This window comes from Trichomycterus rosablanca, chromosome 27 (assembly GCF_030014385.1).
Source record: "Trichomycterus rosablanca isolate fTriRos1 chromosome 27, fTriRos1.hap1, whole genome shotgun sequence".
In the NCBI taxonomy this organism is placed as follows: domain Eukaryota; kingdom Metazoa; phylum Chordata; class Actinopteri; order Siluriformes; family Trichomycteridae; genus Trichomycterus; species Trichomycterus rosablanca.
In genome coordinates, this window is record NC_086014.1 from 4,617,967 (window position 1) to 4,630,885 (window position 12,919).

Genomic DNA, 12,919 nt, shown 5'->3' on the forward strand with positions numbered 1-12,919 from the left:
ATAGAGTGTCTCTAGACTTTAATTCTTAGAAAGGAAGGATTTGTGTGCTGTTTCAATTTCAGTTTTTCTGGTAATATCTAACTACACATTCTTATGTTGGACTTCATTCATTCATCCATTGTCTAGTTAAACACGCTTTATCCTATTCAGTATTGCGGTGGGTCCGAATTACTGGGCAGGAGGCAGAAAACACCTCAGACAAGTTGCTAGTACATCACAGAGCAAACACACACACATTCACACTTAGGGCAAGATTAGTGAACATTACCATCTTTGGATTGTGGGAGGAAACCAAAGGTTCCAGAGAAAACCCACCTAAACAGGGGAAGAACATGCCAATGCTTCACATGGAAATTTAACCCATGCTCTTCTTGTTGTGTAATAAATTAACAGTGCTGACAGTGTTTAGTATTAAGTATGTAATGTAGAATCATTTATGAATTAATTAGCACATTTTGGTACTTAAATTCCACAATAATCAATATATGTGTACTGGGTCGTACCCGTGTAACAATGTGCTACCTAGTCAATTGTCTTTCGAAGCCAGCATGTGTTAATGACACTAAGCCATGCGATTACAGTGTTAACATAACCTGTTGTGATTCTTACTTTTAATATTCAAATTTTGGAATCAAGGGTAATTGTTTTAGAGTCTTTTTAGTCAAACGAGATTGATTGTATATGTAGGAGTTCCATTTACCTGCATTAAACAGGCACATTTCTCCAAAGCTACCACAAGTGAGGCAGTGTACAAACTGCATCTTACTGTTCAAGGACCTGACATCGATTTAAGTGCAGCAGAACTGATTATCCAGGCCTACCACCTAAGCAGAAACAAGTTTAAAATCGTCATAAGAAAAGCAGACAGGGCTAAATTCAGAGCAGAGAGTGCTACATTCAGTGCTGTTGTACAGGATCGCTGCTCACATTCATCCTGAGCCGGAGAGTGGCAATTATTTGTGAAGAAACTAAAATATCAGTAATATAGTAGTATTAGTAAGCACTAAATGTACTGATTCTTTAGAAACTCTTCCCAGATAGTGCACCAATCCATCTCACCAATTAGGTCACATTTGGATGGTTTTGGTGGATTGCCTACCTGGTGGATTGGGGTACTTGAACATCCCTTTTTTAATGATGCACTAAATTACCGTTTTTAATAGTTTCCTCATGTGAAAATATGGTCAGGTCAGCTGTAATAGATACTATTTTGATACATTTATTTATTTATTTTAGGTCATGACTGACTCTTTTTAGGTTTTATTTATGTTTAGTCCAATTTTTTGCAGTCTTAACAGCTAAAAGATATTGAATTTAACTTTTCTTCAGATTACCAGTTTTGCATATGGTTTGAAATCCAAGTTTGCGAGTCAGTCTGACTGGTCAGATTTCATTTCATATAGCTTTTAAATTACTTGGCATCATAGATTTGTTTTTTATGTCAGATGCAAAAATAGCAACAGCATGCATACGTCACTCTCTTCAATTATGTTTTTCACTTCATTCTTCATTCAACTGTCTGTGTCTAATATGTTCATAACCATGAGTAGGCACGGCCTTTGAGGAAAACACAATCTTTAGTGGAATAATCATATTTGTAGCTTTCCAACCTGGTTGGTTGCATTGCTACTATAACAACCAAGTAGACTACAGGAGCAGAACTAATCATGGCATGAACAAATCAGATTCAAGTAAGAAATAGTCTGAAATATAAACATAGACATGACAAAAACAAGCATGCATACAAGTATAATTGCTACACGCAGCAACACAGCTCCGAGTTGTGCTTGTTTGATTTAGGAATCTATCCAAGTCACTAAGAAATCCGTGTTTGTGTTTGAAGATGTTTCAAGCATCCCAAATTGATCATTACAAATGAAGCACCCTTCAGGAGGCACCCTTTTTCGAACAAATTAAAAGAACACACACTAAATCCAAACAGGCTTCTCCCTGCAATTAAAATGCGGCATTTAAATGGACTCACTGAATTGTTAAACAAGGACAGACTAATTATTTTATTTCTGACTCATTAAGCTTGATTGCGATCACAACAAGAGCATAAACACAAATCAGTTCTGATGCTGTGACATGATATTTAGCTTTCTCTGGGAACACAGAGCAGTTTATGTGGCTTAGTATTAAATTGGTTTAGATTTGCCTTATAAGTGAAATTTTGCTAGCTGTTAAGCAAAGACTACAGATCTATTTTCTCATGGTCAGTGTCTGTGCAAAGTTTAGTATGCTCTTTTTAGGATGGGATTTCGGCCTGTGGAGTGTGTTAGATTCCTACAATAAACTACAATAATCATGGTGCATTGTATTGATGTTGGTCTACTGATAATCAGTACAGCAAACAGGATGTTCATGGTCTTTGCATGGCCTCTTTCCTCTCAGTAGGATATTACACCTAGCTGCCAAACAAAATAACACGCATGTATAGGCAGATGGTCTAGATCACTAAAGAAAACACAATCTCAACCTTTTAGACATAAATGAGATGATCTAATGGCATCTTCAACAAAGCCATTTGAGTAAAAGACTTCCTGCAGGTTTATCTAAAGAGATCACATAAAAAACCTTTCTCATTCTCTAGTTCTGGTGCATGAGGTTTTCTGGCACAGGGATGGTTTATCCTGTTTTACTGCTGCCCAATATACTTGGTAGGTTTAGTCTGGCACCTCTGCTAAGTGCTGTCCGGCATGGGAAACCCCAGGCAGCATAGCTCTCTGCTTCTCTTATACATGCAGGCCCTCTGACCAATGAATAGGTACCATATAAAAGTCTATAGAGTATAGCCACATGGGCTCAAGAGTAATTTGGAATAAGTTGTCTCGTGTCTTATATTAAAGTTTAAATCGAATTTTAAATAATATGATAAAAACTAAGGAGGATAGGTTATATGAACCTCGGCAAGTAAAGAAACCTGAACATGCCGTTTCCATGTTGTGCTACATTTGGAAATAATAATACCTTTCTGGAGTACTGATACTTGACCCTTTCCACCTAACATATTGAATAAGGTTGCCTTATTCAATACAAATATTGTTTGTTACCTTCTTCTGTTCTATGTATTATATAGTAACATCTAACATGAATTTATAAACATACTAAGAGATTCAGTAACATCATGTTCACAGATATACAGATTAACAAGTAAATTCCTTGTAAGTCATTTAAAAAATGACGAAAAATAATGTGCTACTGATGGTTTCTCATGCAGTACCATCTGAGGGCTTAAGAGTCACGGACATTCAGTCGTGATTTCCGGCCTTGTCCTACATGGACTGAGATTTCCTCAGATTCCCTACAACTTTTCATATTTTTGTATAGAAGATGGTAAACTTTGCAAAATTTGCAATCTTGCATTGAGAATTACTGGTAGGACAAATATGCTATTAGATTTCAAACCCTCAAGAAAAAGTATACTCAGGAGTGGGTGATTATGAAGCAATGTCCATTAAAAAGCTGGTTCATGAAGGATGAGGGAATTACATGTAAAACCGTCTGCTGCTAATTGCCCGTACTTATGTTTAAAATGTGCACTGAAAATATTTTTTACCTTTTACTTGCCTACTTTTTGGGTTTTACCTTTAGTTGGACTCTAAATGGAGCCAAGAACACGACATGAAACACAAGGGCTTTTTGTACAAAACACAGCGTAACTGCATCTGAAACAGGCTGTAAAAGGCTTAGTACATTTTGTACTCCATTTACGAACGCTTTTAAGAGAAATGAATGTTATGGCAGCCCTCTGTTTATAATGATTTGTCCAGTTTATTTTTGGACTGTCTGATTGATTGATTGATTAGAAATTGAATAGAAAATTGAGTAGTATATAAAGACAACAGCTTGAATTATATCATGTTTTTATTGTTTTGTAGTTTTTCATAATTTGATTGACTCTTCTGTGCCCATATTATAAGAATTAATTTGACTGCACTTGATACAAAATGCCAGAGGCATTTCTGTACCTTTGCTCATAACTTTGTCAAATGTTGATCAGTTTGATCAATTTGATGTGTTAATCAATGATCTGAGGTTTGTCTTTTTGGCTGAGCTGCAGTTTTTGAACTTGCACTATGCTGTTATTTGTACATGCGCTTTTCAGTTCATATTTTATAGCAGATCTTTTTGTCACAGATCCTCCTTTTTGAAGTGCAGGAAATCATAAATAGTTTATAACCTTTTAGTAGATAAAAGTTCTTAATTTAAATTCGGTCTTCAGTGATAAAAAACATTTTATCCTGTGTTATAATATTGTTGTCTGCTGTTGAACCAAAGATGGTGTCATGGTAACCAATATTTTAAAGTAAAATGACCTTGTTGTGTCCAGTGAAGTAATTTTGAATGGTGGCTCACAGTGTGTACATACAGTGTATCACAAAAGTGAGTACACCCCTCACATTTCTGCAGATATTTAAGTATATCTTTTCATGGGACAACACTGACAAAATGACACTTTGACACAATGAAAAGTAGTCTGTGTGCAGCTTATATAACAGTGTAAATTTATTCTTCCCTCAAAATAACTCAATATACAGCCATTAATGTCTAAACCACCGGCAACAAAAGTGAGTACACCCCTAAGAGACTACACCCCTAAATGTCCAAATTGAGCACTGCTTGTCATTTTCCCTCCAAAATGTCATGTGATTTGTTAGTGTTACTAGGTCTCAGGTGTGCATAGGGAGCAGGCGTGTTCAATTTAGTAGTACAGCTCTCACACTCTCTCATACTGGTCACTGAAAGTTCCAACATGGCACCTCATGGCAAAGAACTCTCTGAGGATCTTAAAAGACGAATTGTTGCGCTACATGAAGATGGCCAAGGCTACAAGAAGATTGCCAACACCCTGAAACTTAGCTGCAGCACAGTGGCCAAGATCATCCAGCGTTTTAAAAGAGCAGAGTCCACTCAGAACAGACCTCGCGTTGGTCGTCCAAAGAAGCTGAGTGCACGTGCTCAGCGTCACATCCAACTGCTGTCTTTGAAAGATAGGCGCAGGAGTGCTGTCAGCATTGCTGCAGAGATTGAAAAGGTGGGTTGTCAGCCTGTCAGTGCTCAGACCATACGCCGCACACTACATCAAATTGGTCTGCATGGCTGTCACCCCAGAAGGAAGCCTCTTCTGAAGTCTCTACACAAGAAAGCCCGCAAACAGTTTGCTGAAGACATGTCAACAAAGGACATGGATTACTGGAACCATGTCCTATGGTCTGATGAGACCAAGATTAATTTGTTTGGTTCAGACTGTCTCAAGCATGTGTGGCGGCAATCAGGTGAGGTGTACAAAGATAAGTGTGTCATGCCTACAGTCAAGCATGGTGGTGGGAATGCCATGGTCTGGGGCTGCATGAGTGCAGCCGGTGTTGGGGAGTTACATTTCATTGAGGGACACATGAACTCCAATATGTACTGTGAAATACTGAAGCAGAGCATGATCCCCTCCCTCCGGAAACTGGGTCGCAGGGCAGTGTTCCAGCATAATAATGACCCCAAACACGCCTCTAAGACGACCACTGCTTTATTGAAGAGGCTGAGGGTAAAGGTGATGGACTGACCAAGCATGTCTCCAGACCTAAACCCAATAGAACATCTTTGGGGCATCCTCAAGCGGAAGGTGGAGGAGCGCAAAGTCTCGAATATCCGCCAGCTCCGTGATGTCGTCATGGAGGAGTGGAAAAGCATTCCAGTGGCAACCTGTGAAGCTCTGGTAAACTCCATGCCCAGGAGAGTTAAGGCAGTTCTGGGAAATAATGGTGGCCACACAAAATATTGACACTTCAGGAACTTTCACTAAGGGGTGTACTCACTTTTGTTGCCGGTGGTTTAGACATTAATGGCTGTATATTGAGTTATTTTGAGGGAAGAATAAATTTACACTGTTAAATAAGCTGCACACAGACTACTTTTCATTGTGTCAAAGTGTCATTTTGTCAGTGTTGTCCCATGAAAAGATATACTTAAATATCTGCAGAAATGTGAGGGGTGTACTCACTTTTGTGATACACTGTATATGCTACAGGCATAAATGCTTATTCATATTCAATATATGCCAAGAATTCCTTGTGAGGGTCTTTTTAATGCCTTAACACTGGTCCAAAGGTTTTTTTTTGTATCTGTGCATCTTTAAAAATGAACCAAGAACCTTTGGATGGTACAAAGCTGTGGTAAATTGTGACCAGGATGTTGCACTGTCCAGCTGGCACAGCGAGGAAAATACTGGAATAAAACCTCAGCATGTTAGTTAATTAGCTGCCTGATTGTCATCGGGACCAACTGGGTTATTTTTGCACAATCTGGTTCTTGAGTGAATGAGACGGTACTTAATTGGAAGTTGCCAGGCAGCCAGTTTGCAATAGACACTCTGCAATAAGCACTTGAGCAGCTGTCACACACCAGTCAAACATGAGAAACTAAAATCTGTGTGAACAAATAAATTGTCAATACAATTAAGCACTTAAATTAATTGCTCTCACCTAATGTGGGCTCATAATGTAAGACCACCAGGGTTAGTTCAACATCAAGTTCTTTGGTAAACTGTGTGGTATTGAAAATCAGAGATGGTAGATGAACAAAATTCATAATTAACATTTGATTTTCTTTATTTTTGCTTAAGTAAAAGTATAAATGTGCATGCTTGCAATGTACTTAAGGAAAAAATCTGGAATAACTTTTCTAATTCAGTTTTCAAACATTTGTTGAACAATGCACTAAGCAAAAGCACTGCAAACACTGCTATTGTAGTTAATTCGAGAAAAAAAGAAAACTTCTTTCCTATATATATTCCTATATTTCCTATACGGCATACAAATACAAAGAAAAGAAATGTGATATTGTTAAACCCATTATGTTTTACCTATTATTTGAGAAATCTTGGGTGACTTATAGCTCACTTAGACCTCCTCTTGAGACTCTTAGTAAATAAGACATATACATAGAAAGAAATGAGAGCGAATGAGAAGAGTGCCCTATTAAGATAACCTCCCGCTGAACCTTTATCTTTAAGACCAGAATCTGTACCTTGGTGTTGCTATTTTACTTTTACTTTTACCTAAGTGGCCCTTTAGAGGCCACTCACCATTTACAGGTACTCACTATTTTACTGGTGTCTGATATACATAGAGAAGAATGACTGAAAATGCATTTATTTTGAATTTACAGTATGAAAAATAGTTTGATTGTCCAAAGACTGTGTGTGTGGGTCTGTCTGTCTGTCCTGTGATGGACTGGAGACTGGAGACTGACCAGGATAAAGCGGTGTTAAAACAGACGATCGAATAACTAATGAACAGCAAGTGAATTCTCTGTCCTCCTCCATAACTGTTACTCTCTTTTTCTCTCTCTCTGTCTCTCTCTTTTCTGTCTCTGTAGGCTTTCAGATGAAGGTAACCTGTCCTCTGAACCACATGCAGTGTGTTGGCACACAGACATGCGTGTCCTACTCGCAAGTGTGTGATGGGTCGACAGACTGTGAAGACGGATCTGATGAGGGTGTACACTGCAGAGGTGAGACCACTGTGCTCGACTTCACTGTGAATCAATGTTTGTTTCTACCAGCTACCGATCCAATCATATGGTGTATGAGTGTGAGCAACAATATGATGTCAAGGGTAACAGTCAGTTGCAGTCAGTCTATCGACTGTATTCTTACACAAAGAACACGTCTGTGAAAGCAGACTTGGGCTCCTTGGGCTTTAAATGGTTAATAAACAGTGCTTATTTGTTTGATAGTTAAAAATATGCTGGCATGCATAAGTAAGCATTTTTACTACCAGTTGCCCGTGTCTGTGTGGGTTTCCTCCAGGAGCTCCGGTTTCCTCCCACAGTCCGAAGACATGCAAGTGAGGTGAATTGAAGATACTAAATTGTCCATCACTGTGATTGACATTAAAACTTGAACTGATGAATCTTGTGTAACCAGTCATGAATGTAACCAAAGTGTGTAAAACATGACGTTAAAAACCTAATATTATAAATAAATACTACCAGTGGTGTTACTTCTATTGTACAATAGACTCAGGAAAAAGTGTGCTGTTTCTGGGACACAGTCAGAGTTCCTATTCTTTGCTGTAAGAGTTTTTGCTTGTTCACACTATTCCTTTACACTAATTCGACTAGATTACAGCATTTTGGGAATTGAAAGTCCTACAAATATTGCATGAATCATCAAGGCTGCCTGTTATATAGCCCTGGTGTACACTTTAAACTAGACTCCGGGTCTCCGTTTTCTCTCTGATCTCTTACCAAGACAGTGTGATTCATTTCCCCACTAGCAAGTGTTATAATCATATTAATGTTTGGCTGTTTTATTTGGAAGTGAATCATTTTTCTCCTCTCGTTTATTTGCTCACTTTCTTCTTTTACACCTAATCTGCATTATTATTTGGTTATCTTTCCCTTTTCTGTTGCATGTACGGCAGATCCCTTATGCAATAGTTGTTTGTGGACCTTATGTTTCAAAGATGCTGTTTAAACTCTTTGAAAATTACTTTATAAAATAGTGGCTTCATATAGAGCTGGGATGTTATGGGCCACCAGAACTGCTTCAGTGCATATCAGCTCTACAAGTCTATCAGACTGTACTGGGTTGATGGAACACCATTCTCATTATTTCTTTAATTGGTGTAATGACGATGAGAAGTCTCTTATTGGTTTTTAATTGAGCATTACATACTCATTAAACAAAAGAAACAGCACAAAGTAAGAAGAAGAGAGTAAAAAAAGAGAAATAAATGACATGACGACCTGGAAAGCAATGGATTTCTTATTTAAGTGTGTGTGGGGATGCACAGTGTTGCCTCACAGCAAGAAGGTCCTGGTTTGATTCCCAGGTGGAGCGTTAGAGTGAATGACTCCTTTGCTTGTTCTCCCCATGTCTGTGTTGGTGTCCTCTGGGAGCTCAGGTTTCCTCCCACAGTTCAAAGATGTGCATGTGAGGTGAATTAGAGATACAAAATTGTCCATGACTGTGTTTCATATTAAAGACTAGAACTGATTAATCTTGTGTAACCCGTAACTCCCTGTCCTGTCATGAATGTAACCAAAGTGTGTAAAACATAACTAAATAAAATTTAAGTGGGTGGAGTGTGTGTGTGTGTGTGTGTGTATGGACAGAAGAAAAGTAGAGCCACAGTAGATCTTCTGTTGGTCCGTACCAGATGCCATAGCTTTGACGTCCTCTGGCATTAATGAGTGTTGGCTATCCAACAATCTGTTGAGAGTTTGTGGCTTGTCCTTCCTCAGATCACTATCAATGAGTGCACACTACCCGCTGTCGCTTAACCATTAAGATTGGCCCTTATCAAAATATTTTTATATATGTCCTTATGCTGATCATATCTACTGCATTTAACTACCATCAGCCAAACATTTAATATAGTAATGACCATGACATGCACAGATGTTATACAGAAAATATGCATTGCTATGTATGGTAGTCCTAATGGTTTGGCTTATCACTCTGTAATGAATGGATTAGTTTTGAATTTTTTTTTTAGTAAGGTCAGCGGTTTATACTTATACACAATGGAGCAATGGCAGTCTGCTGCCAGGTTGCAGAAGCATAAAACAGTTTAAAATAAGAACAGAAGCACCCTCATTACAGATATTTGATTCAGCACTTTTAAATTGAAGTGTTTTTTTGGTGTAGGTTCTTTGATGCATTTCACAAAAAATACCCTCTTTGACTCAAGGTTACTGTCAATAGGAAGCTATAAATGTCAGATTTAGAGCCTGCAGTGTGAGCCTTCATCACTTAGCGCTTCATAAATTCAGGTATTACAATACAAACGGCGAACATTCAAGTGGCTTCATTCAATCAAGCTACGAAAGTTCTGCTTTAAATTGTTAAGATGCTTATAAATGATTGTAAATGCCCCATCCCTCAGTGAGATGTGCTGCTGCGGTTCATACATGTATATATGTTTGTGTGTGTATGTGTGGCTGTTAAAGCCGTTAAAGTTTATTTTCATGTTTCAAGAACACATCTTTACAATTTGTGGTGCGGCACCAGGGTCCTGTGGACCTGGGTAAAAAAAAAAAGCCTTAGGCTACTGTCTGAGAAGTTTTCTATAACATTCGCATGCCCACGTGGGTTTTCTCTGGTTACTCTGCATTCTTTTTACCATCCAAAAACATGTCAGTAAGTATATGAGCTCTGGTAAGTTGGCCCGAGTTACTCACTGAATAAGTAAGTCAGTATGTGAATTTGTAATGCGCCGCAATAGACCGGTGCTCGGTTTAGGGTTTATTTATGCCTTGTGCCTAAGTTTTACCAGGTATGCTCTGGACCCTGAGAATTCAGAGGTTGAAATTTCGACTGAGATTAATACATTAAAATGTGGACAGACTATTAAAGTTGTGTTAAATATGGCTGTGTGTGTTTCAGAGCTGGTGCAGAGCTGCGAGGAGCTAAAGTGTGAATTTGGCTGTGTGATGTTGAGGACCAAAGCTTTGTGTTACTGCGCTCAGGGAATGGAGTTGGCAGAGAATGGGAGGACTTGCAGAGGTAAACACAAACCATACAGCGTTCTCTCTGAAAATTCATTTGACTCTTTAACGTGTTATTGGTGTGAGACAAACTATCTTCTACTGTCATTTAAGAGCAGTGGTAGCTCAGCAATTAAGGTACTGGACTACAAATCAGAAGGTTAAAAGTTTAAAGCCCCATCATTTCTCAGGGCCCCTGAGCAAAGCCCTTATTTTTTTACTGCTTAACCCTTTCATGCCTGAGTGGAACATTCCATTTTCTGACGCTATGTGACATAGTCATAGAAAAAACCTTATTGTGTAAATACCGTACATAGCATAGACTACATACACACATCTTTATAACCACAAGAATCAGTTCTTTAAAATGATATAAAACTTAGTATGTTTATTTAAATGTAATATAACCAAATCTATACAAAAAGCCTCCAAAATCAACCTAAAAAAACTCTCAATTTTTATTTCATACATAAATACTTACATTTTTAACACATTTCTGTGCAATATAGAGAAAAATATAGAATATATGAAATGTTTGCAATTTTGTGAGCCATTTGTCAAGAAAATAATTTTTAATCTATCATCTTCTATTCAAAAGTTATAATCAATTTAGCAGAAGGTGTCATTTAGCAATTTAGAATGTTCGTGTAGCTCCTTTTTTACCTCACTTTTTACCAGTCAGCATACACTATAAACCAATGAAAGTGTACTTTTATGAAAAATAAAGACTACATATACACACCATTATAACCAGGAGAATCAGTTCTTTAAAATTATATGAAACTCAATGTTTTTCAAGTGTAATATAATAAATGTTTATAAAAAACCTTCAAAATCAACCTAAAAAATCTCTGGTTTTTTTATTTAATTCATAAATACTTACATTTTTAACACATTTCTGTGCAATATAGAGAAAAATATAGAATATATGAAATGTTTGCAATTTTGTGAGCCATTTGTCAAGAAAATAATTTTTAATCTATCATCTTCTATTCAAAAGTTATAATCAATTTAGCAGAAGGTGTCATTTAGCAATTTAGAATGTTCGTGTAGCTCCTTTTTTACCTCACTTTTTACCAGTCAGCATACACTATAAACCAATGAAAGTGTACTTTTATGGAAAATAAAGACTACACATACACACACCATTATAACCAGGAGAATCAGTTCTTTAAAATTATATGAAACTCAATGTTTTTCAAGTGTAATATAATAAATGTTTATAAAAAACCTTCAAAATCAACCTAAAAAAATCTCTCGTTTTTTACTCGATTCATAAATACTTACATTTTTAACACATTTCTGTGCAATATAGAGAACAATATAGAATATATAAAATGTTTACAATTTTGTGAGCCATTTGTCAAGAAAATAATTTTGAATCTATGATCTTCTATTCAAAAGTTATAATCAATTAAGCAGGTGTCATTTAGCAATTTAGAATGTTCGTGTAGCTCCTTTTTTTACCTCACTTTTTACCAGTCAGCATACACTATAAACCAATGAAAGTGTACTTTTTTTTCTTAATTATTACTAAATTGTCAACATCCATATTTTTGAAATAATAAAATGTATTTGACAAAATAAGCACTCTAACAACAGTGTATAGTTCAAAAACATTAAAGATTTTTATTAGAATTATATACACTTCTCATTCTATAAATAATTTCAAAACAACAATACAATATAGTTCAGCACTATAAGAACATCATAAAACAAACTCAAATAATCCAATTCATCAATACAAGAAAAAGCAATTATTTGTTCAGGATAATCATTGAACAATTCAGTAAACAGTTTTGAGGCAACAGGATATCAAATCTCATCTAAGCCATTTTGCCAAAAATTCACTACAAAATATTTAACAATGCACAATGGATAATTACCTCAAATTACCTCCTTCCAATGAACAATGCACACTGAACTTTGACCTGTGAAGAGAAAGAGAAACAAAGAACATATACACAAACACAGGGGTTGAGGAAGGATGAGAGGGGCTGACGGTAGAAGACAGAAGCCCTGTGTAGGTCTAACTGCGAAACTCATCTCCTTCGCTAGAATGCCAAGACTGAAAACAGTTTCGATTGCCAACTAAACAAAATCTTCTACCTTGGCACTCAGGAGCCATGCATGCAATCTTTGTTTTATTTTCTTTTTTGAAGCAAAGCCAGCAATTTCTTGATACTTGCTCCATCTGAAACGATGAGGAAGTGGTTGGAGCTACTGAAGGCTGAGATGGCAAAATTGAATCGATGGCAAGGCAATGTCTGCAAGCTGGAGCGACAGATTTTCCCTAAAGTTTATCTGGCTGTAGCCTGCTAAACTAAACCCATAACGTGATGCTGGATTGGAATGATGCCAGTCCTGAAACAAAATGAAACTATTAACGACGGCTATGTCCACAAAATGGAAGAAAAGTGTTTTCCAC

At 37.1% G+C, this 12,919-nt stretch overlaps 1 protein-coding gene across 1 annotated transcript in view; it reads left to right on the forward strand.

The window, feature by feature from the left end:
- The first annotated feature begins 7,378 nt into the window (after nt 1–7,378).
- LOC134303844 (low-density lipoprotein receptor-related protein 1B-like) overlaps nt 7,379–12,919 on the forward strand; it is a 142,217-nt gene continuing 136,676 nt past the window's right edge. The window contains exons 1-2 of the mRNA XM_062989295.1: nt 7,379–7,509; nt 10,391–10,510. Of these exons, the coding sequence (XP_062845365.1) occupies nt 7,383–7,509; nt 10,391–10,510 (247 nt within the window). The 5' untranslated portion in view covers nt 7,379–7,382. The remainder of the gene's footprint in view (nt 7,510–10,390; nt 10,511–12,919) is intronic.